Source organism: Ranitomeya imitator, chromosome 8, assembly GCF_032444005.1.
Source record: "Ranitomeya imitator isolate aRanImi1 chromosome 8, aRanImi1.pri, whole genome shotgun sequence".
Taxonomy (NCBI): domain Eukaryota; kingdom Metazoa; phylum Chordata; class Amphibia; order Anura; family Dendrobatidae; genus Ranitomeya; species Ranitomeya imitator.
The window spans coordinates 55,572,481-55,597,540 of NC_091289.1; the positions used below are offsets into that span (position 1 = coordinate 55,572,481).

A 25,060-nucleotide genomic window follows, 5' to 3' on the forward strand; every position below is an offset into this window, starting at 1 on the left:
TATTGCTCATCTCACTTTGTAACATTTGAGATTCGGTCTAGTTCAGATTGTCGGAGACGCAAATAACGAAACAATAAAACATTCCGAATCTTCTAATCACTTTTAGGCCGCATGATCGGTGCTTCCTGCAGGAAAGTTACAGCACAATAACCATTTTACAGTAAAGGTGACCCTGTGTAGCCTGAAGATTAATGATCTGAGCCGAGCATGTGCTTTAGGCCTCGTTCAGACTTCCGATGGTTTCTATGGTGCATAGAAACCGACTGATATTCACGTGTTTGCTCCATTTCTCAGTCCTAAACTACAAAGCTTCTCTTATCCATTGCAATATTAATCACGGACTGTACACTGATGCCATCAGCGCGCTGTACATGTTTTATGTATTAACCGCAGCCACAAAATCTTGTGGTGCAGCTTAAAGGGGTTGTCCAACCTAGATTGATGAGTTTGTGATCCCTGTGTGACTGCAGACCGTGCATGCATCGCTGCGGTGTCTGAGCCGGGACCGATGGTCAGGTATACAGTCATGGCCAAAAGTATTGACACCCCTGCAATTCTGTCAGATAATACTCAGTTTCTTCCTGAAAATGATTGCAAACACAAATTCTTTGGTATTATTATCTTCATTTAATTTGTCTTAAATGAAAAAACACAAAAGAGAATGAAGCAAAAAGCAAAACATTGATCATTTCACACAAAACTCCAAAAATGGGCCAGACAAAAGTATTGGCACCCTCAGCCTAATACTTGGTTGCACAACCTTTAGCCAAAATAACTGCGACCAACCGCTTCCGGTAACCATCAATGAGTTTCTTACAATGCTCTGCTGGAATTTTAGACCATTCTTCTATGGCAAACTGCTCCAGGTCCCTGATATTTGAAGGGTGCCTTCTCCAAACTTCCATTTTTAGATCTCTCTACAGGTGTTCTATGGGATTCAGGTCTGGACTCATTGCTGGCCACCTTAGAAGTCTCCAGTGCTTTCTCTCAAACCATTTTCTAGTGCTTTCTCACACTGGGCCCTACATTATGCTGCAAAATTTGTTGGTAGTCTTCAGACTTCATAATGCCATGCACACGGTCAAGCAGTCCAGTGCCAGAGGCAGCAAAGCAACCCCAAAACATCAGGGAACCTCCGCCATGTTTGACTGTAGGGACCGTGTTCTTTTCATTGAATGCCACTTTTTTTCTCCTGTAAATTCTATGTTGATGCCTTTACCCAAAAAGCTCTACTTTTGTCTCATCTGACCAGAGAACATTCATCCAAAACGTTTTAGGCTTTTTCAGCGAAGTTTTGGCAAACTCCAGCCTGGGTTTTTTATGTCTCAGGGTAAGAAGTGGGGTCTTCCTGGGTCTCCTACCATACAGTCCCTTTTCATTCAGATGCCGACGGATAGTACGGGTTGACACTGTTGTATCCTCGGACTGCAGGGCAGCTTGAACTTGTTTAGATGTTAGTCGAGGTTTTTTATCCAACATCCGCACCATCTTGCGTTGAAATCTCTTGTCAATTTTTTTTTCTGTCCACATCTAGGGAGGTTAGCCACAGTACCATGGGCTTTACACTTCTTGATGACACTGAGCACGGTAGACACAGGAACATTCAGGTCTTTGGAGATGGACTTGTAACCTTGAGATTGCTCATGCTTCCTCACAATTTGGTTTCTCAAGTCCTCAGACAGTTCTTTGGTCTTCTTTCTTTTCTCCATGCTCAATGTGGTACACACAGGGACACAGGACAGCGGTTGAGTCAACTTTAATCCATGTCAACTGGCTGCAAGTGTGATTTAGTTATTGCCAACACCTGTTAGGTGCCACAGGTAAGTTACAGGTGCTGTTAATTACACAAATTAGAGAAGCATCACATGATTTTTCGAGCAGTGCCAATACTTTTGTCCACCCCCTTTTTTATGTTTGGTGTGGAATTATATCCAATTTGGCTTTAGGACAATTCTTTTTGTGTTTTTTCATTTAAGACAAATTAAATGAAGATAATAATGCCAAAGAATTTGTGTTTGCAATAATTTTCAGGAAGAAACTGAGTATTATCTGACAGAATTGCAGGGGTGTCAATACTTTTGGCCATGACTGTACATGCTCCCAGGCAGACCCCGTTTAGTGGCGCATGCTCGCTCCATACACTTGTATTCGTACATATGTGTAGAAGTTCTCAGAAGCTCTTTGTGCTTATCCGGTACTGAGCTGCCAGCATGAAGCAGTTTAGTCTCCTATAGAAATGCTCCTGAGGCTGAATTCAAGGTGTGCAGGCATCTGGGGAGGCTTCTGAACTCTTGTAAGCTGATTTATGACCACATCAAAGCAAAATTTAGATCAACTTTGATGTGGTCATCTAATAGCTTAAGAGATAAGAGAGAGAACTGTTTACACTGGCCAATAACTGGAGATGACAGTTCATGGGAACATCTTACCCAAGTATCAGACTAAAGGTACCTTCACACTAAGCGACGCTGCAGCGATACCGACAACGATGTCAATCGCTGCAGCGTCGCTGTTTGGTCTCTGGAGAGCTGTCACACAGACAGCTCTCCAGCGACCAACGATGCCGAGGTCCCCGGTAACCAGGGTAAACATTGGGTTACTAAGCGCAGGGCCGCGCTTAGTAACCCGATGTTTACCCTGGTTACCATCCTAAAAGTAAAAAAACAAACGCTACATACTTACCTACCGCTGTCTGTCCCCGGCGCTCTGCTTCCCGCACTGACTGTGAGCACAGCGGCCGGAAAGCACAGCGGTGACGTCACCGCTCTGCTTTCCAGCTGACCGGCGCTGACACAGGATGCAGGAGGAGTGCAGAGAAGCAGAGCGCCGGGGACAGACAGCGGAAGGTAAGTATGTAGTGTTTGTTTTTTTTACTTTTACGATGGTAACCAGGGTAAACATCGGGTTACTAAGCGCGGCCCTGCGCTTAGTAACCCGATGTTTACCCTGGTTACCAGTGAAGACATCGCTGAATCGGCGTCACACACGCCGATCCAGCGATGTCAGCGGGAAGTCCAGCAACGAAATAAAGTTCTGGCCTTCTAGCTCCGACCAACGACATCACAGCAGGATCCTGATCGCTGCTGCGTGTCAAACTGAACGATATCGCTATCCAGGATGCTGCAACGTCACGGATCGCTATCGTTATTGTTGTGAAGTTGTTTAGTGTGAAGGTACCTTAAGGCTACTTTCACACTAGCGTTGTTTCAATACGTCACAATGCGTCGTTTAGGGGAAAAAACGCATCCTGCAAAGTTGTTTGCAGGATGCGTTTTTGCCCCATAGAGTAACATACCGACGCATTGCGACGTATTGACACACGTCGTAAACCGTCGTGCGACGGTTGCGCCGTGTTTTGGCGGACCGCCGGGAGCAAAAAACGTTAAATGTAACGTTCTTTGTTGCCGACGGACCGCTTTTTCCGACCACGCATGTGCGGCCGGAACTCCGCCCCCACCTCCCCAAACCTCACAATGGGGCAGCGGATGCGCCGGAGAAATGCATCCGCTGCCTCTGTTGTGCAGCGCATCAACCGCTAGCGTCGGAATCTCGGCCCGACGCATTGCGACGGGCCGAATCCGACGCTAGTGTGAAAGTAGCCTTAATCACCTATCAAGGAAAACTCATTCATGGGGTGAAGAAAGCTTAAAAATCATGGTTCTTGGCAGTGCTCTTTATCCTTTGCTGCTGCGGAGAACATGATGTGTAAAGCGCGGTCTTATTAAGGACTGATCTCTGCCCATGGGTGTGCAGTTGGCTTGTGTACAAAGATGTCCATGTCCTTTGAGCGCCTTCTGATCTGTAGGAATATATTGCTTTCTACGAGTGGTTGGGGAAGAAGTGAAATCTTTAGTCTGAAGATGTTGTGGCTGGAGATTGAGCCCACATGCTGTGACCTGTGACAGCTCTGTTTCATCCTCCTGCTGACAGCGCATTTCTTCTCTCCTTTCTTCCTCAGAGACTTTGATTCTCTATCAAAAGAGAACATCTTCGAGAACAATCAACTGGTGAGTTGTGGGCCGGACATGGAGGTTGGGTATGAATATTGTGTATTATTCAGGCACGTGGGCGCTATGAATGGCACAGTTCTGTTCTTGTCTCTTCCTTTTTTTGCTTTGCTCCTTGATTGACTTTTTATTATTTTTTTTTCTTTCTTTGCCATAGTACCCTTGAAATAACCAACTTTGTAATATACAGCTCTGGCAAAAATCAAGAGACCACTGCAAAATTTTCAGTTTGTCTGATTTTTCTCTTTATAGGTATATTTTTGAGTAAAATGTAAATTATTGTTTTATTTTATAAACTACAGACAACATGTCTCCGAAGATCCAAGCAATAAATTTTGTATTTATTTTCTGAAAATGAGAAATGGCCAAAATAACAAAAAAATACATTGCTTGCAGACCTCAAATAATGCAAAAAAATCAAACAAGTTCATAATCATTTAGAAACAACAATACTAATGTTTTAATTCAGGAAGAGTTCAGAAATCAATATTTTGTGGAATAACCATGATTTTTAATCACAGCTTTCATGCGTCTTGGCATGCTTTCCACCAGTCTTTCACACTGCTTTTGGGTGACCATATGCCACTCCTGGTTGAAAAATGTAAGCAGTTCTTCTTTGTTTGATGGCTTGTGACTATCCATCTTCCTCTTAGTTACATTCCAGAGGTTTTCAATGGGGTTCAGGTCTGGAGATTGGGCTGGCCATGACAGGGTTGTGATGTGGTGGCCCTTCATCCACACCTTGATTGACCTAGCTGTTTCATGGCGCATTGTCCTGCTGGAAAAAAACAGTCCTGGGAGTTGGGGAACATTGCCTGAGTAGAAGGAATCAACTGTTTTTCCAGGATAACCTTGTATGTGGCTTGATTCATACGTCCTTCGCAAAGAACAACCTGCCTAATTCCAGCCTTGCTGAAGCATACCCAGATCATCATCGACCCTCCACCAAATTTCACAGTGGGTGCAAGACACTGGCTTGTACGCCTCTCCAGGTCTCCGTTTAACCATTAGATGACCAGGTGTTGGGCAAAGCTGAAAATTAGACTCATCAGAGAAGATTACCTTACTCCAGTCCTCTATGGTCCAATCCTTATGGTCTTGGGCAAACTTCAGCCTGGCCTCCTTTGCTTCTCATTGATGAAAGACTTTTTTCTAGCTTGACATGACTTGAGTCCTGCCTCTAGGAGCCTGTTAAGAACTGTTCTGGCCATGCACTTCACCCCAGCTGCCATTTGCCATTCCTTTTGTAGGTCACTTGATGTTATCCTGCGGTTGCTTAGTGACATTTGAATAAGATGATGGTCATCCCGGTCAGTGGAGAGTCGTTTTCGCACTCTGCTGGTCTGTAGTTTTGTTGTCCCCAAAGTCTGCTGCTTGACCTTGTTGTAATTGACTGCCGTCTTAGAATTTTTAAGGATGGAGGCAACATGATGCCCACTGTGTGCCTCTGCTAGTAAAGCCAGAATTGAGCTCTTCTTTTCCACACTCAAGACTTTTCTTTTCAACTCCTTTAGCATGGTTATAAGTTATTTTTTCATTCCTATTACTTTTGGGATATTACTAGCACTTGTTTTGCCATCCAGCTTGTCCTAGTGCAAGAGGATTGTGAACACCACAGCAGGGTTTTTTATACTTTCCTTTGATAAATAATAATTGGTTGAGGTGATCACCTAATCAGAAGCACATTAAGTAGAATGAGGTGTACTCTGATTGGAATTCAACTGACACTGGAATGGAATGGCTGCCAGACATGGAGAGAAGCTGATTTATATAAAACTGTGCAGTGGTCTCTTAATTTTTGCCAGAGCTGTATTATATCAGGGAAATCTGCTTCTTTCTCTGCCAGAATCGATCAGTCTATCAAAATTCTCAGTTTTGAGGTAAAATCTGTATTCAGTGAAGACAGACTTTCCTATTACTGAGATGGGCAGCATGGTGGCTCAGTGGTTAGCACTGCAGCGTTGCAGCGCTGGGGTCCTGTGTTCAAATCCCACCAAGGATAACATCTGCAAGGAGTTTGTATGTTCTCCCTGTGTTTGGTGGGTTACCTCCGGGTTCTCCGATTTCCTCCCACATTCCAAAGACATACTGATAGGGCTCACAATCTAGATCCCCTATCGGGGACAGCGATGATGATGTATGTAAAGCGCTGCAGAATAAGAAAGCACTTTATAAGCAAAACATAATAGGAAATGGCAGCTTCTACTGATAAGTTTCATTGTAGACACTAGGAGGGAGAAGCTTCTCATGTAACCAAGTTCTGTACAACTTGAGCGCCATAGAGGCAGCTGCGTGTGGAAAGGTGCAGGAGAATATGGCTTTTTTAATTTTGTTAAGCAATCTATGCAATTGCAAAAATAATTTCTATTCCATTATTATACAGAAGCTGCCTGCGGCGGCAGGTGAGTATGAGACAGGGGGCAGGGAAATTACATTTAGGCTATGTGCACACGTTGCAGATTATTTGCGTTTTTTTTAGCATTTTTGCGCTATAAAAACGCTATAAAACCGCAAATAATCTGCATACATTAAGCATACCATCATTTATAATGGAATCCGCAATTTCTGTGCGTTTTTCCGCATGAAAAACGCTTTCCGGAAAAATAATGAACCTGTTCATTAATTTTGCGGTTTTTTTCGCGGATTTCCCACTGTCTAATGCATTGGGAAATGTCTGGGAAAAACCGCGCAAAAAACACGCAAAAACCGCGTCAAAACCGAGCAAAAAACGAGCAAAAAAAACCGCATGCGGATTTCATGCGGAAATCTGGCAGAAATGTCCAGATTTCCACAGGAATTTTCTGCATGAATTCCTGAACGTGTGCACATGGCCTTAAAGCGCCACTACAGGGGTGCAATAAAAAACAACAATGCTGGAGTGGTGCTTTAACAGTAAATCATGGCAGACCTATGCAACTATATGGCCATACATTTGAATTTGTGCACACCAAGCTATTACCCGGCTTATAATATGAGCAAAGCCAGGCTGCCTTTTGTTGTAGGTCTATGTCCTGTAGCATGCACCTTCTGTATGGATTGGCCCACTGGTTGCACACTTATTGATCTATCAGTCTTGTGGAAAGGTGATGCTTAAAATGCCCAATTAACCAATCAACAAGACACGTGTATATGTGTGTGTGTATACTCGGCTTCAGAAAAATGGCCGCCGCAATGTCCATCTGCGCACGCGCGGCATCCAGCGGCCATTTTCCTGAAGCCCCGGGAAGCAGGAGACTCCATCTGCGCACACGCGGCCTCAGGAAGATGGCCGCGCCCACCGAGAAACCGCTGAATAGCGGCGAGCGCGCTCTTTTTCTACAGCTACGCAGTGCATTCGGCACTTGCGCATGCGAGAAGCACTACGCCACCAACGGGAACATAAGCAAGATGTGGGGGAGAATGACCACGCCCATCTGACCTGACCAGCCTGATTGACAGGCGAAAAAGGACACTTTTGTAAGGTATTTCGGCAGCATAGGTGGGGAATCAGGGGACAAAAAATACCCTATTGTAAAGCACAGCTCAGGCCCTATTTAACGGTATTTTTATCTCCTACTGAAAAAACGGGGTGACAGGTTCCCTTTAAATATTCAAGTTAATGGCAATACAATTGGGAAAAGACTGAACAAGTATGACTTTTTTAAAAGGTTTACCAGGAAAGGGTCTCACGTTTCTAATAACGTGGCAACACAGATATATTTTGCAAAGTTCCATCTGAAAAAACTACAAAACTTCAGTGGTAATGTCCTTTGGAACCATGAGACCTAAGTGGACATGTTTGTCAAATGTGGTACAGGGCTTTATTGCCAAACACATCACAAGAAGCTGTCAAGTGTGGTGGAGGGGTGACCATGAACTCATCTGTATACCAAAGTATGTGAGTCACATGCGAGGCCATCTATCCAGAAGCGAAAGCTTGGCCAGAACTGGGTCATGCAAGTACATCAGCAAATCTACACCAGAATAGCTGGAAAATAAAAGAATTGAGGTGTTGCAATAGGTGAGTCAAAATCCAGACCTTAACTCAATGAAATCCTGTTGCAAGGACATTAAGAGAGCTGTGCATAAACGAAGGCCCACAAACTTCAATGAACCGAGCCAACGATATATAGAAGAGTGGGCCAAAATCCCTCCAGAGCTATGTGAGCGACTGATAAAATCATGCAGAAAATGATTTCAAGTTATTGCTGCTAAAGGTGGTTCTACAAGCTGTTGATTATTGGGCGTACATAGAGGTTGTCCACTACTTTACTAATGAGGGTCTGTCCTTGGGATCAATCATCAATGTGCAGTCGGTGAACGTGTGACTATGGTGGCTCCAGGTTTTCGTTGGCCCTGGGTGAAAGTCTCAGTGGGCCCCTTTAACACGTACCACAATTCTACAGATAGAGCAGAGCAATATAGGTATAGTACAATGCTGAAGATTTCACTTCTTACATTACACGAGTGATATCTATTGTAAATTCTGCTATAGGTCACAAACCAGACAGTATAGTCCTCCATACAGTATTATGGGCACCACATAGTCCTCCATACAGAATAGTAGGCCCCATATAATGGTCCATACAGCATAATAATAATCTTTATTTTTATATAGCGCTAACATATTCCACAGCGATTTGCAGTTTTGCACACATTATCATCGCTGTCCCCGATGGGGCTCACAATCTAAACTCCCTATCAGTATGTCTTTGGAATGTGGGAGGAAACCGGAGAACCCAGAAGAAACCCACGTAAACACAGGGAGAACATACAAACTCCTTACAGATGTTGTCCAAGGTGGGATTAGAACCCAGGACTCCAGCGCTGCAGTGCTATCCACTGAGCCACTGTGCTGCCCCAGATATTGCTCCATACAGTATAATAAGCCCCATATATTACTCCGTACAGTATAATAATCGTCTATGGGTCACTTCCGTCTGTCTGTCACGGAAATCCCGCGTCGCTGATTGGTCACGGCCGGCCAGCCACGACCAATCAGCGACGGGCACAGTCTAGCCGCGAATTCGCCCTTCCCTACTCCCCTCCAGTCAGTGCCCCCATAGCGGTTTAGCAGTCCGTTAAACGGACTGCGTTACACAACGGCATAACACGGTGTAACGGTATAACACGGTGTAACGCCTTCCGTTAGCGCTGCTATTAACCCTGTGTGACCAACTTTTTACTATTGATGCTGCCTATGCAGCATCAATGGTAAAAAGATCTAATGTTAAAATAATTTAAAAAAAATAAAAAATCATTATATTCTCACCTTCCGGCGCCTTTCCCGCTCCTCGCGACGCTTCGGTTCCAATAATGCATTGCGGCAATGACCGGAGATGACGTAGTGGTCTCGCGAGACCGCTACATCATCACGTGTTATTGCTGCAATGCATTACTGGGAACGGAGCGCCAAATGCCTGGGCTGGATCCGGGAGCTGCCGCAAGGTGAGTATATAATAATTTTTTATTTTAATTCTTTTTTTAACAGGGATATGGTGCCCACATTGCTATATACTACGTGGGCTGTGTTAGATACTGCATGGGCTGTGCTATATACTACGTGGGCTGTGCTATATACTACGTGGGCTGTGGTGTATACTACGTGGGCTGTGCTATATACTACGTGGGCTGTGCTATATACTACGTGGGCTGTGGTATCTACTACGTGGGCTGTGGTATATACTACGTGGGCTGTGGTATATACTACGTGGGCTGTGCTAATATACTACGTGGGCTGTGTTATATACTGCTTGGGCTGTGCTATATACTACTATACATATTCTAGAATACCTGATGTGTTAGGATCAAGCCACCATCTAGTACAGTATAATGAGTCACATATATTGCTCCATACAGAATAATGGGCCCCATATATTGCTCCATACAGTATAATGAGCCCCATTATATTGCTACATACAGTATAATGGCCCCACATAGTGCTCCATACAGCATAAGCCCCATATGTTGCTCCATACAAAATGGGCCCCATTTATTGCTCCATACAGTATGAGCCCCATATATTGCTCCATATAGTATGAGCCCCATATATTGCTCCATACAGAATAATTGGCCCCATATATTGCCAGCCAGTATTATGGGCACCATATAGTGCTCCATACAGAATGAGCCCCATATATTGCTCCATACTGTATGATGGGCCCCATATAATACTCCATAAAGAATGAGCCCAATATACAGTATTGCTCCATACTTAATGGGTCCCATATAATGTTCCATACAGTATAGGATGGGCCCCATATAATGCTCCATACAGTATAGGATGGGCTCCATAGAGTATAATGAGCCCCATATATTGCTCCATACAGTATATGATGGGCTCCATACAGAATGGGCACCATATAATGCTCCATACAGAATGGGCCCCATATAATGCTCTATATATAATGGGCCCCACAGGATGCTCCATATATAATGGGCCCCACAGGATGCTCCATGTATAATGGGCCCCACAGGATGCTTCATGTATAATGGGCCCCACAGGATGCTCCATGTATAATGGGCCCCACAGGATGCTCCATGTATAATGGGCCCCACAGGATGCTCCATGTATAATGGGCCCCACAGGATGCTCCATGTATAATGGGCCCCACAGGATGCTCCATGTATAATGGACCCCAGAGGATGCTCCATGTATAATGGGCCCCCACGTCTGCTCAGGGCACCGACACTTGCCCGGGTGCGGAGGTCGGCCATGGGTGTGACACCCTGCACCTCTGCTGATTGGCCATTTTTGTAGTACGGCTCCATCTACAATACAGTGGCCACGGCCGGGTACTGCACATCCGCTCACTATTCATATCAATAGGTGCGGCTGTGCAGTACTCGACCACTATACAGTAAGCAGAGCTGCGCCGTGCAGCTCCGTCACTGGTCAGTTCTGGCCGACACTGATGACAGCTGATCGGAGGGGTGCCGGGTGTCGCACCCCCACCAATCATCACATGAGGACCCATCACAGGGTTTCATGACATCCAGTTGATTGCTGAAACCATTGCCTTCACAGCTGAATAATACGGTTTTTTTTTTCACTTATTTTTCTTATTGCCTGTTACAATAGTAGAATTAGACTCGTCACTGTGCCATTGTAGGCTGGGTACTGCTGGGACATGAGTACATGTATTGTGGATGCATGTGGGAAATAATAAATCAGTAGAAATGTTGGGGATATTTCTTAAGTCTTTACGCACGCCGATGAGGCATAAAAAACATTAATTAAAGGGGTTGTGTCAGGTTTATAAAATTTGTAAAACTGCAAAGTGCTTGCAAAAATAATGAACTTTCCAATTTACACCTTACTAAAAATTCTCTGCGGTCTCTAGAACGGAGGGATTTTTAATGTTCCAGTGTACTAGGTTAGCATGGCAAGGATTGCTCGCCATAAGCAAGCGATTCTGTAAAGCAGGTTAGCTCCGACCAGCCTGAGCCCCCCAGTGCTGCCCCCATGTTAGAGGCAAAGCTCGCCCTGCTCGCAGCCTAGGAGAGGGCACATTTCAGGCCAGTGGTGCCACAGTGCCATTAATCTTCAGGAGCGCACCGCCCCCGGCAAAGCAGGCGGTCAAGGACTGGAGCACTGCGCTCCTGAGTTCTTTTTTGTTTTTATTTTTAACTATATATCAGACACAAAGAAATATTAATAAAAGTCTATAATGTAATTGCTCCAGTTTCATACACACTTGGGCGTGCCTGCATGAGACCGGCATCCAAACTGGAGGAGTCAGGATGTGCCAAATGCATGATATCACAAATGAAATCTGACTCCCTCGTCTGAGCAGAGAATCCAAAATCCAGAGACACATGGTGAAACATGTTACGCACTGTCCTTTCCCCTCAAGGCAAAGTGCAATGTTAATAGCAAAGAACTGAGTTATGGAGGAAGGCAGCAGAGGCCGAGGAGGCCCAGAATGATGTCTCCCTCTGTGCCCTGTGTGCATATGGCTCACGAGGCTCCTCACACAGCAGGCAGTTTTTGTCAAATGTGTATGTAAAGGAGGCCTCGGGCTACATTCCCACACCCGTCTGACCTGTCCCAGTGCAGTCCAACTTTTTCTCAGCAGGCACACGGACCCATAGAGTTTCTTTTGATCCGTACACATTTCAGGGTTGTTTAAAAAGGATTTCCGCCAATAATGTACCGTAGTTATTATACTAATATGTTATATGTATTAATAAATCACAAAATCTAGTAAAATCTGCACATTGGTAACTGTCTTACTTACAAAGAAGCAGTATTTTTTTGTGATGGACAATTTTACAAAAATGTCCGAACAAGAGGAGGAAGCAGGTCTAATGTTACTATAAAACCTCCATGCACATTAGGTAAAAGTTGGCCGAATCCCAATCCCCAGCAATCCGAAGTTGGGGATTTAGAACCCTGAGAACAGATCTCGGCCCCCTGTTCTGATTATCAGCCTCCATTCATTGTCTATGGGACTAGCCAAGCGCAGGAGTACCTACATTCAGGATGGGGCGGCAGAGCCTCGTTCTCCCAAGTCTGAAGTCCTAATCTTGGGATCACTGGGGACACCCATCGATCTGCATGCTATCTTCTATCTCATGGCTAGAGGATAACTATATTTTTGGGGAATACACTTTTTAAGGCTTCTTTTCTTTTTTTTTCTTGCCGCTCTGAACCTACCCCCCTGACCCCTCAAAAACCAAACCTCCATTTTTTTAGTTTGTCTTATTTTACAAGTTTTTTTTATATTCACACTGTGTTATGTGTTTTATAAGTCCGCGGAACTTTTGGCGGTATGCCTCTGGTGTCAGCGCATACCGGGCCAAGATCACTTCTTTGATCCGCTTTTAGTCCATACAGTCCTCATCCGGTATCGTGCAATAGGCGTCCGCTGCCCGGCCTGTCAGCTTGCTGGCCAGAATCTGAACCCTTTCCTCCGGCTTCACTTGATGAAGGGCACACTGCCGCTCAAAGTCCTGCAGAAAGCCATCAATGTCTTCCTCTGCCTCCCCCAACTGTCGGAAGGCATTATACTGGATCTTTTTGTGGCTTACTGTTGAAGGTACCTGGGTGGAGGCCAGAGCTCCCCTTGCTCGCTTAAACTACGTTCACATTAGCGTTTCCCGACGCAGCGTCGGGAAACGCAGCGGCGACGCATGCGTCATGCGCCCCTATATTTAACATGGGGGACGCATGGACATGCGTTGTGCTGCGTTGTGTGACGCATGCGTTTTTTTTGCCGCAAGCGGCGGGCAAAGAAAACGCAACAAGTTGCATTTTTTTTGCGTCGAAATTTCGGCAAAAAACGACGCATGCGTCGCAAAACGCAGCGTTTTTGTGTGCGTTTTGGTGCGTTTTTATTTGCGTTGTGAACGTAGCCTTACTCTTCTCTCTCCGCTCTGCCATCTCCATCTTGGCCAGCTCCACTTTGGTCCGCTCTGCCATCTCCATCTTGGCCAGCTCTATCCTGGTGCGCTCGGCCATCTTTTCCTTCAGATCAGTACGCACATCAGCCATCACCTCTCGTATGTTCTCTACTGCAGGGTTTGGGCCATAGAACGCCAGTCTGTTCTTTACCTCCCTCTGGAATTCAGTCTCCTCCACGTCCACATTGGGGGGCGCTGCACTGTCGTGTTTTATGATGGCTGCTATCAAATCTGCTTTTGTTTTGTTGCTGGCGATCTACCCTCAGGCTTCCACCATATCTTTTAATGTAGTCCTCTTTAACTTCTGGTAGTTGTTTTCCATTCATTCCTTTCCTCCTGTGGAAGGGGTATCATATCCCGCTGTCTGCCACCAGTGTAACGGGGTCTACCAATCTGGGGTACCTCTTTCAGTACCACCCTATGTTTTTTGGAGGTCCACTTTGCTTTGGCTGGAGTCTAAATGAAGGACGTTGGCTGGAATTTCTTGGTTACATGGGCGCATATAAAAGATCACTGCTTCTCCACGTATTTCCAGTCTGACAACACTTTACTCACAGGACACAGAATATATCACACAGATACAGAGGGCAGGCCAATAGAAAAGCGGCAGGCCAGACATACATTACAATAGCTGCAGGTGGCCTGAGCCGATATTTACTGTGGGAATTACAAAGGTGGGGGGCGGACAAAAGGGGAATATCGTGTCCCCTCTGCCCAGGGGCGCAGCCTGTGGGCTGATGCATTAGGGACATGCATCTCACATGGAACCTATTATACATACATATAACTGCACAACATATTCTGGGTGCTGAGTGGTTCCATAACACATAACACACTGAATCAGACTTTCGTTTTTTTTTTTTTTCCCCTCCTTTCTTCCCTATAGAGAAAACTATGGGAAAATGTCACACCTTGTGTATGTGGTTTTGTAAGAAACATAAGAGCAAAAATGTGGGTTTGTATTTCTGCCATTAATTGATGATATCTGATTGCAGCTTTTAGTTGTTTTTTTTATATATATACAGTTAGGGCCAGAAATATTTGGACAGTGACACAAGTTTTGTTATTTTAGCTGTTTACAAAAACATGTTCAGAAATACAATTATATATATAATATGGGCTGAAAGTGCACACTCCCAGCTGCAATATGATAGTTTCCACATCCAAATCGGAGAAAGGGTTTAGGAATCATAGCTCTGTAATGCATAGCGTCCTCTTTTTCAAGGGACCAAAAGTAATTGGACAATGGACTCTAAGGGCTGCAATTAACTCTGAAGGCGTCTCCCTCGTTAACCTGTAATCAATGAAGTAGTTAAAAGGTCAGGGGTGGATTCCAGGTGTGTGGTTTTGCATTTGGAAGCTGTTGCTGTGAGCAGACAACATGCGGTCAAAGGAACTCTCAATTGAGGTGAAGCAGAACATCCTGAGGCTGAAAAAAAAGAAAAAATCCATCAGAGAGATAGCAGACATGCTTGGAGTCGCAAAATCAACAGTTGGGTACATTCTGAGAAAAAAGGAATTGACTGGTGAGCTTGGGAACTCAAAAAGGCCTGGGCGTCCACGGATGACAACAGTGGTGGATGATCGCCGCATACTTAATTTGGTGAAGAAGAACCCGTTCACAACATCAACTGAAGTCCAGAACACTCTCAGTGAAGTAGGTGTATCTGTCTCTAAGTCAACAGTAAAGAGAAGACTCCATGACAGTAAATACAAAGGGTTCACATCTAGATGCAAACCATTCATCAATACCAAAAATAGACAGGCCAGAGTTAAATTTGCAGAAAAACACCTCAAGAAGCCAGCTCAGTTCTGGAAAAGTATTCTATGGACAGATGAGACAAAGATCAACCTGTACCAGAATGATGGGAAGAAAAAAGTTTGGAGAAGAAAGGGAACGGCACATGATCCAAGGCACACCACATCCTCTGTAAAACATGGTGTAGGCAACGTGATGGCATGGGCATGCATGGCTTTCAATGGCACTGGGTCACTTGTGTTTATTGATGACATAAGAGCAGACAAGAGTAGCCGGATGAATTCTGAAGTGTACCGGGATATACTTTCAGCCCAGATTCAGCCAAATGCTGCAAAGTTGATTGGACGGCGCTTCATAGTACAGATGGACAATGACCCCAAGCATACAGCCAAAGCTACCCAGGAGTTCATGAGTGCCAAAAAGTGGAACATTCTGCAATGGCCAAGTCAATCTCCAGATCTAAACCCAATTGAGCATGCATTTCACTTGCTCAAATCCAGACTTAAGACGGAAAGACCCACAAACAAGCAAGACCTGAAGGCTGCGGCTGTAAAGGCCTGGCAAAGCATTAAGAAGGAGGAAACCCAGTGTTTTGTGATGTCCATGGGTTCCAGACATAAGGCAGTGATTGCCTCCAAAGGATTTGCAACAAAATATTGAAAATAAAAATATTTTGTTTGGGTTATGTTTATTTGTCCAATTACTTTTGACCTCCTAAAATGTGGAGTGTTTGTAAAGAAATGTGTACAATTCCTACATTTTCTATCAGATATTTTTGTTCAACCCTTCAAATTAAACCTTACAATCTGCACTTGAATTCTGTTGTAGAGGTTTCATTTCAAATCCAATGTGGTGGCATGCAGAGCCCAACTCGCGAAAATTGTGTCACTGTCCAAATATTTCTGGCCCTAACTGTATATATATATTTTTTTTTTAGATCAGGCAGGGCTGTTTGTCTTTTTAATGTTGGGGGGCTGACAACATCTGAGCCTCACATTAAAGAATTGTTTTTTTTTTTCTTATCTGCCGTGCTGCTTGACCGGCTTTTATTGCATTTCTTCTCCATTATCTGATTGTTCCCGTTTATAAATGGAGATAAATAACAGAATTAGTTTTTGCATAAACAATATAATGTTGAATGATCTCTAAATTAATCCCCAGGTAAAGATACTGGTATGGTTTTTGGGACAAGTTCACACATACAGTGGGGCAAAAAAGTATTTAGTCAGTCAGCAATAGTGCAAGTTCCACCACTTAAAAAGATGAGAGGCGTCTGTAATTTACATCATAGGTAGACCTCAACTATGGGAGACAAACTGAGAAAAAAAATCCAGAAAATCACATTGTCTGTTTTTTTAACATTTTATTTGCATATTATGGTGGAAAATAAGTATTTGGTCAGAAACAAAATTTCATCTCAATACTTTGTAATATATCCTTTGTTGGCAATGACAGAGGTCAAACTTTTTCTGTAAGTCTTCACAAGGTTGCCACACACTGTTGTTGGTATGTTGGCCCATTCCTCCATGCAGATCTCCTCTAGAGCAGTGATGTTTTTGGCTTTTCGCTTGGCAACACGGACTTTCAACTCCCTCCAAAGGTTTTCTATAGGGTTGAGATCTGGAGACTGGCTAGGCCACTCCAGGACCTTGAAATGCTTCTTACGAAGCCACTCCTTCGTTGCCCTGGTGGTGTGCTTTGGATCATTGTCATGTTGAAAGACCCAGCTACGTTTCATCTTCAATGCCCTTGCTGATGGAAGGAGGTTTGCACTCAAAATCTCACGATACATGGCCCCATTCATTCTTTCATGTACCCGGATCAGTCGTCCTGGCCCCTTTGCAGAGAAACAGCCCCAAAGCATGATGTTTCCACCACCATGCTTTACAGTAGGTATGGTGTTTCATGAATGCAACTCAGTATTCTTTTTCCTCCAAACACGACAAGTTGTGTTTCTACCAAACAGTTCCAGTTTGGTTTCATCAGACCATAGGACATTCTCCCAAAACTCCTCTGGATCATCCAAATGCTCTCTAGCAAACTTCAGACGGGCCCGGACATGTACTGGCTTAAGCAGTGGGACACGTCTGGCACTGCAGGATCTGAGTCCATGGTGGCGTAGTGTGTTACTTATGGTAGGCCTTGTTACATTGGTCCCAGCTCTCTGCAGTTCATTCACTAGGTCCCCCCGCGTGGTTCTGGGATTTTTGCTCGCCGTTCTTGTGATCATTCTGACCCCACGGGGTGGGATTTTGCGTGGAGCCCCAGATCGAGGGAGATTATCAGTGGTCTTGTATGTCTTCCATTTTCTAATTATTGCTCCCACTGTTGATTTCTTCACTCCAAGCTGGTTGGCTATTGCAGATTCAGTCTTCCCAGCCTGGTGCAGGGCTACAATTTTGTTTCTGGTGTCCTTTGACAGCTCTTTGGTCTTCACCATAGTGGAGTTTGGAGTCAGACTGTTTGAGGGTGTGCACAGGTGTCTTTTTATACTGATAACAAGTTTAAACAGGTGCCATTACTACAGGTAATGAGTGGAGGAAAGAGGAGACTCTTAAAGAAGAAGTTACAGGTCTGTGAGAGCCAGAAATCTTGATTGTTTGTTTCTGACCAAATACTTATTTTCCACCATAATATGCAAATAAAATGTTAAAAAAACAGACAATGTGATTTTCTGGATTTTTTTTTCTCAGTTTGTCTCCCATAGTTGAGGTCTACCTATGATGTAAATTACAGACGCCTCTCATCTTTTTAAGTGGTGGAACTTGCACTATTGCTGACTGACTAAATACTTTTTTGCCCCACTGTACATATACATGCAGTATATATACAACTGTCTAGTGAATGGATGAGACATGAAGAAATCCTTGTATAATCTGCAGAAACTGTTGTATGAAGCAGATTTGTCAGGCAGCTTGTGGCGGTCTTTATACGTGGCGTCCAGATTCTGTGTTGGATTGCCAACCATGTGAGTTTTATAACTCAGAAGTATAAACATCAGCAATAACGGCTGATCTCCGGAGCCGAGAATGAAACCACACACCACTGTGCGAATAGTGGAGCCAGGGTCTACATGGGATGAAACCACCGTTGATTTCTCAGTAATGACTTATGATGGAGTCTGGCAACACCGTGTTCTTGTACCAAAAGCTGCGTGCAGTGAATATGCGCCAACATCCAGGACCACAAGTGTTGATAGGCCCTGGTAATTGTAAAAGCCACGATTCCGATCACAAGCGTCACATTGTGTGTGTTCCCCGTCTGTACGGTGTAACGCTGCGTGTTCCTGCTGCTGCTCGTATTTCCTGTTCCATTATGAGCAATGAGTCCCCACAATGGTTATATCATACAAAGCATAAGAAAGGCTTTATGAACTAGGCCGGGTCTTTTTTTTGTTTTTAGTTGTGCTTCCCGGTTTACCAAATACTCAGGATATCCCATTAGGCAAAATAGGTCTTAAGGGATAGCCTTAAAGGGGTTGTCCAGGCTTTGGGCTATAGTCCGTGGTTATTCTATGTGACTGTAGACTTGTGAATCCTCACATCACACACAGTGCACTCTGTCAGGATTCTTCGGCACTGGAAGAGCGGTCATGTATCTCAAGTATGAGATTTTCACTTTCTGGCCACATTCAGACTAGACGTGCCTGTGCTCAATTCACTTGAATTGAGCTAAGTCGTGCATGTTTAGTCTGCAAATCGCATACTTGCGGTGATGTGCCCTCTCGCTCCCGACGCAGACATGGTGATGCACCCTATAATATCCTGTGAGGTCTGTCAGGCGCTGTGGGTGCTCCTCGTGTGAGGGATCCAGCATGTCTGCAGATTAAGAACAGAAGTAAGAAGCAACAATGTGGATGGAGTCTGAGGATAGTTGCACAAGTGTTTTTATTTATTTCAGCGCTGGAGTGGTGCCATTAATCTTAGTTCCCTGACAGTCATATTCTACTTACCAGCTGCTGTCTTCAACTGTTCCCTGTGCTGCTCGGATCCCAATCCACCATCTTGTGTCCCCCAATTTCTGACTGACCAGAAGTCAGAGGTGACGGATCCCAGCTCTCAGTGTAAGTCTATGGGAGCAGGTCACGACCTGCAGAAGACGACCGGAGCGGTGCTGATAACAGAAGAAGACATCTGGTGAGTATAATACTAGAGGCACAGAACTTAGATTGGTAGCACCACTTCAGCGTTGCAATAAAACCCCAGCTTGAGTGGTGCTTTTAGAATGGTGTATTGCACGCCAACTTTGGTAAATTCCTTCCCGATGCATCTTCCCATCCGTCACCAGCTTCACAACAAGCTGTTCACTTGGAAAAAACTTTTTAAAATTCTTTGCTCCTTTCTAGGGTGGACTACCAAGAATGCGTTACATCGCTGTTCCTGCAGACCCTTAGGTAACATTCACATTAGCGTTGTGCGGCGCAGCGTCGGGCGCAGCCGCGGCGACGCATGCGTCATGCACCCCTATATTTAACATGGGGGGCGCATGGACATGCGTTGTCTTGTGTCATTTTGGCGCAACTGTCAGGGCGCAGAGGACGCTGCATGATGCAGTTTTTTCTGCGCCAAAAATCATGCAAAAAATGAACACGAGTCACAAAACGCTGCGTTGTGCATGCGTTTTGCATGCGTTGTCTTGTGTCGCCGACGCTGCGCCACACAACGCCAATGTGAACGTAGCCTAAAGGTTTCTATTGAAATTCCTCTTCCACAAACCAGAACAAAGAACGAGACTTTCAGCATATAATAAGACGGGGGATTTGTAAAAGAACGCCAGGGCAGTTGGAAGCGTCTCTGTATCACCATAACCATCGGCCATGTTCTGGGCTAGGAATCAAGAACAGCAATGATCTCCGTGATAGACGACCCTTACAAGCCGTGTACTGGGATCTGTACTAAGTTACGTGTCAGAGTGAAATTAAACATGCAGAGGAAGTGTATGACCGTAATACATGAAGCATCCTGGATAGTGTCACCTACCTGATCCCGATGTCACGGCTCTAATATTTAGAGAATAAAAATGCTAAAACAGACGTGTTAAATGCTGACGAACCGCCCATCAGTCACATCACTTCATCACTCCTTCAAGTATGAAATTAGAACTAATGTGTAGAATAAGACACTTTGTGTTTAGTGTAGTAATGATGTGATTTTCCGTTCCTTGCATTATGACCCGTTAGTGTGCTGCTATAGACGTAGCGGAGCAGGGGAGCGTTGGCAAACTAACACAAGGGACAAGTGGAGGAGCTGATTAGATTGATCCAGATTTAAAAAAAAATAATAATAATAAAACTCAATCCCCCATGAATGCCAGCAGTTCTGGTTTTGATGTAAATATCCCAAAAACTGGATGGCAAAAAGGGGCCGAGTTTATACAGATCTTTCCAAAACAGGCCATTTTGCAAGTCATTTCCAACTTCTCAACATCCACCCTTCTATCGTGCCGTCCTACCTGTGTAATACCAGCTATACCTGCAGATTCTGTATCTATCAGACATGGAGATACACCACAACGATGAATGTGCAATTATCTGATTTATGGAATGACCATTATATAGATAAATATATAGATTGATATAATGTACACACTGTAATCATTGAATTCTGGTCTTCTAGTCGGTCCCATTGTCACAGGTGTATAGCGTCCGATCTCTCGCCATGCCTTTACATTTGTGAAGGAATGGATCGTTCTTCAGATCTCACTGATACCAACGTGGTCCTGTAATAGGAGCCACCGGTGTGACAAGACAGTTTGTGACATGTCTTCCCTCCTAAATATTCCTCCATCACCTGTGAGTGATATTATTTAGAACTAGAAGGAATCACAGCAACTCAACCATGAAGTGGAGACCTTGAAAAGTTACAGAGCGGGATCATGGAGCGCTGAGGAGCAGAGGGCAGAAGTTGTCACCAATGCTCTGCTCACTTCATAACTAGAGTCCAGACCTCCAGGATTAACAAAGGATGAAGTGGTGTAAAGCCTTTGCTACTGGAGCCAGGAAAACGTGTTGTGTGGAGCCGTGAATCACGATTCTTTCTCCATCGTCTCATTGGGGGACACAGGACTGTAGGTGTATGCTACTGCCGCCAGGAGGCTGACACTAAGTAGGTATAAAAAAAAAAAGTTAGCTCCTCCTCCATAGTATACACCTTGCCACTGGCCCTGACAGCTCCAGTTTATGCTTAGTGTCCGTAGGAGGCACATCTCTGGGTTTTCCCAGATGCTTTTTTTTTTTCTCTTTCTCTGAAGATAAGACAGGGGCGACGGACCCTTTTGAAGGGGTCCGATCTCCCCAAACCAACAACGGGCGAGCACGTGGAGTGTCGCCTCCACGTATCCTCTCCCGCGACGTGGGATTTTTTTGCCGGACTAAGAACCTGACCACTCTGAGGTAACGGAACCCTAGGTTGTACAGGCATTCATTCCTTGTCCGTGCAGCCTCCACTTCATCACCAATGCACGGCTACGGTGTTTAAAGGAGGCAGACGGTCCCTCTCCTCGCCTTCTGAAGGGTGTAAGGAGTTAGGGTGCCTGCACCGTCTTTTAATATTTATATATGTATATATATTTATATGTGGATTTTTTGGTCTAACCTCATGCGCTGTCAGAGGGCTGCACAGGGGGGGCTCCTGCTTCATCGCGCGTTCTGCTGGTACTGCACAAGTGGCGACTATTATCCGGCGCTGTGCTGGGTTCCAGCGTTATTCCCCACAAGCAAACTTCAGCAGGGGCATGGGCGGAAGTCCCGCCCCTTTTTTTCGGCAGTTTCCTGTTCTCTAGGCAGCCTGAGGCATTATGGATCTTGTAGTCTGAGCATGGGCGGAAGTCCCGCCCCTTTTTCGGCGGCTTCCGGTTTTCTGTACGGCCTGTGGCATTATGGGTCTTGTAGTCTGGGGGAAGTCCCGCCCCCATCGGCGGCGGTTTACTTCCGGTTTCGAGCACCCAGCTTTCCCGGGAGAGCAGGGGAAGGAGTAAAATCTAGTTCCCTGCTTCGGCCTAAACCGGGTCCATGCGCGGTAACTCCTCCCACTTTTTCAGGCATCCGCCCTGTAATTTAGTTTATATGTGTGATTTGCACAGGAGACATGGTTCAGTGTTTGAGAGCATACGGGGACACAGGACTGGGGTGAGTGCTACTTCCCTCAGCCTGACAACAGTATTTGTTCTAGACCTAGTAGCTCATAAGGAGATACGGAGCATAGCGACTTTAGTCATCATGTCTAGAAACCCTAAGACTCACTCAGTTCTGTATACCTCATGCATTACCTGTCAGTCTGCTTTTCCGCATGCGCAAAGTAACCATCTCTGTGAGGCTTGTGATTCCGAGCGCGTGCAGGAGCCCCCGTCTGCTACCCTGTCTGCTACCCCGCCGGCTATCCTGCCGGGTGTGCCTGTACCTGGGTCGGCAGTGTCTCCCCCTGAGTGGGTCATATCATTAACCCAGTCTATGGCGTCTCTAACAAAGGCGGTTGAGTCCCTTCAAGCCCCTGTCAGGGACATTCATCCGCCTGTTTTGGAAAGATCCTCCGATTTTCAGGATCCTCCGGCCTGCAGGGGCCGTACTCCCTCTAGGCAGACACAGGAGAAACGATCCCACACAGTATCTCCCGGTCCGTCAGGTGCATCAAGCTTTGAATCCCGTCTCTCGATCTCCCTCTCCTGCGGAATTGAGTGAACACGGTTCGGACTATGACTCAGAGGGGTCTTTTGATTTAGAAGCTCCTGGTTATCAGGAATCTGACAGTCTCATTGAGGCCGTTAACCAGACTTTGGGAGTAGAGGATGTGGCCACCTTACCTTCTGGTCATAAGGTGTCCTTTAAGAAATTCAAGCAACCTCATAAGGTGTTTTCTACTCATCCTGAGTTTGAGGATTTAGTCCAACGTGACATGGAGCGACCAGATAAACGTTTCTTAGGCCAGAAGGCTCTAGGTGCAAGGTATCCTTTCGCTCCAGAGCTTTGTAAAAAGTGGGCAGAATCCCCTTCAGTGGATCCTCCCGTGTCCCGTTTGGCCTCTAGTACGTTGCTGTCTCTTCCTAATGGGTCGTCTATTAAGGATCCGACTGATCGGCTCCTAGAGAGTCTAGCTCGGTTTCTGTTTGAGGCTTCGGGGTCAGCCCTCGCGCCGTCTTTTGCGGCCACATGGGTTGCCAAAGCTATGATAGCTTGGTCAGAGTCCGTAACTAAGGCTCTTCAGGATAAGGGGTTTCCTGTAGAGGTGATAGAGATGTCAAATCAGATATCTTTAGCAGGAAATTATCTGATTAATGCATCCTTGGATGCGGCAAATTGTTCAGCATTGGCTGCGGCAAATACTATTGCTATCAGAAGGGCCCTATGGCTAAGAAATTGGCGGGCGGACTCTACTTCAAAAAAGTCCCTTACATCCCTCCCTTATCAAGGTGTCCGTCTTTTTGGCGAAAAATTGGATCAGCTTATATCTGATACCACGGGAGGTAAAAGTAATTTCCTTCCTCAACAAAAGGTTAAGCAACCTTTTCGTCGCCAATTTCAAGCAAGATTTAAATCCTTTCGTAACTCCCAGTGGTCTGCGGCACCAAGCGCAGGTCCCCCAAGTCGGCCTGTCCAAGACAGGGAGCACCAGGTCTCCTATAGGGCCAATCCATTGGCAAGAATGCGGTATCAACCGTCAAGATCTAGGGGATCTAGATATCCTCGATCTTCGGCTAAATGACTGGAGGCAGCCTCTCGTCACTTCCAACAGAGTAGGCGGTCGCCTACTACTGTTCCATCAGTCCTGGCTGTCAGTTGTTCACGACAGATGGGTAAGAGACCTGGTGGTTTCAGGGTACAAAATAGAGTTTTCCTATCTCCCTCCAGGCCGGTTTTTTCCGTCCAGTCTTCCCAGTTCAAAAACCCGTCTAAGAGCTTTATTCAGAGCAGTCGAGTCTCTTCAGTCCAACGGGGTCATTGTCCCTGTTCCAAAGGAAGAAAGGTTCAAAGGGTTTTATTCAAATCTGTTTACGGTTCCCAAAAAGAATGGGACCGTGAGACCCATTCTGGACCTAAAGTGTCTAAACAAATTCATCAGCACTCGTCGCTTCCGTATGGAATCTCTCCGCTCGGTCATTGCGGCTATGGAAAGGGGAGAATTCCTGGCTTCCATAGATATTCAAGACGCCTATCTGCACGTTCCTATATTTCTTCCACATCAAAAATTTCTACGGTTTTCCATAGGCGAGCGACACTTCCAATTCACTGCATTACCTTTCGGGCTCGCCACTGCTCCCAGGGTGTTCACGAAGGTGATGGCAACAGTGGTGTCAATCCTGCACTCTCGAGGCATAGTCATTCTGCCTTACTTAGACGATCTCTTAGTCAAAGGATCAACTTTTCAGGCATGCAGGGACAACGTCAACATCTCTTTGGACACTCTAGCTCGCCTAGGGTGGCTGGTCAACTTAAAGAAGTCATCTCTAGTACCATCTCGAAAGATTTCTTTTTTAGGGATGATCTTCGACACACCTCTCGGGGGCTTACTATTTTACCCCAGGACAAGGTGCTTTGTCTCCGGCAGGAGGTAAAAATTCTTCGGCAGCCAAGTTTCCATTCAATCCTGTTCTGCATGAAGGTCTTGGGCAGGATGGTAGCAGCTATAGAAGCGGTTCCATTCGCCCAATTCCATCTTCGTCCACTCCAACAGGCACTTCTGTCAGCCTGGGACAGGAGTCCTTTGTCTCTCAACCTCAGGTGTCGTCTGTCTCCTGGGGTCAGGCAATCCCTGATATGGTGGATGAGGAGTTCCTCCCTACTTCAGGGGAAAGCCTTTCCTCCAGTTCATTGGCTGGTAGTCACTACGGACGCCAGTCTTCTCGGTTGGGGAGCAGTGTTTCTCCAGCACACGGCTCAGGGTCGTTGGTCCCCAAGGGAATCAACCCTTCCAATCAA

The 25,060-nt window shown here is 45.4% G+C and overlaps 1 protein-coding gene across 3 annotated transcripts in view; it reads left to right on the forward strand.

Moving 5' to 3' along the window:
- MICALL1 (MICAL like 1) overlaps positions 1-25,060 on the forward strand; it is a 75,505-nt gene that overhangs the window by 9,682 nt on the left and 40,763 nt on the right. For all 3 annotated transcript variants that reach the window (XR_011315023.1, XM_069736951.1, XM_069736952.1), the window contains exon 2: positions 3,959-4,007. Coding sequence is in view for 2 of the 3 variants with exons in the window: in XM_069736951.1 (XP_069593052.1) it covers positions 3,959-4,007 (49 nt within the window). In the remaining variant the exon portion in view is untranslated. The remainder of the gene's footprint in view (positions 1-3,958; positions 4,008-25,060) is intronic.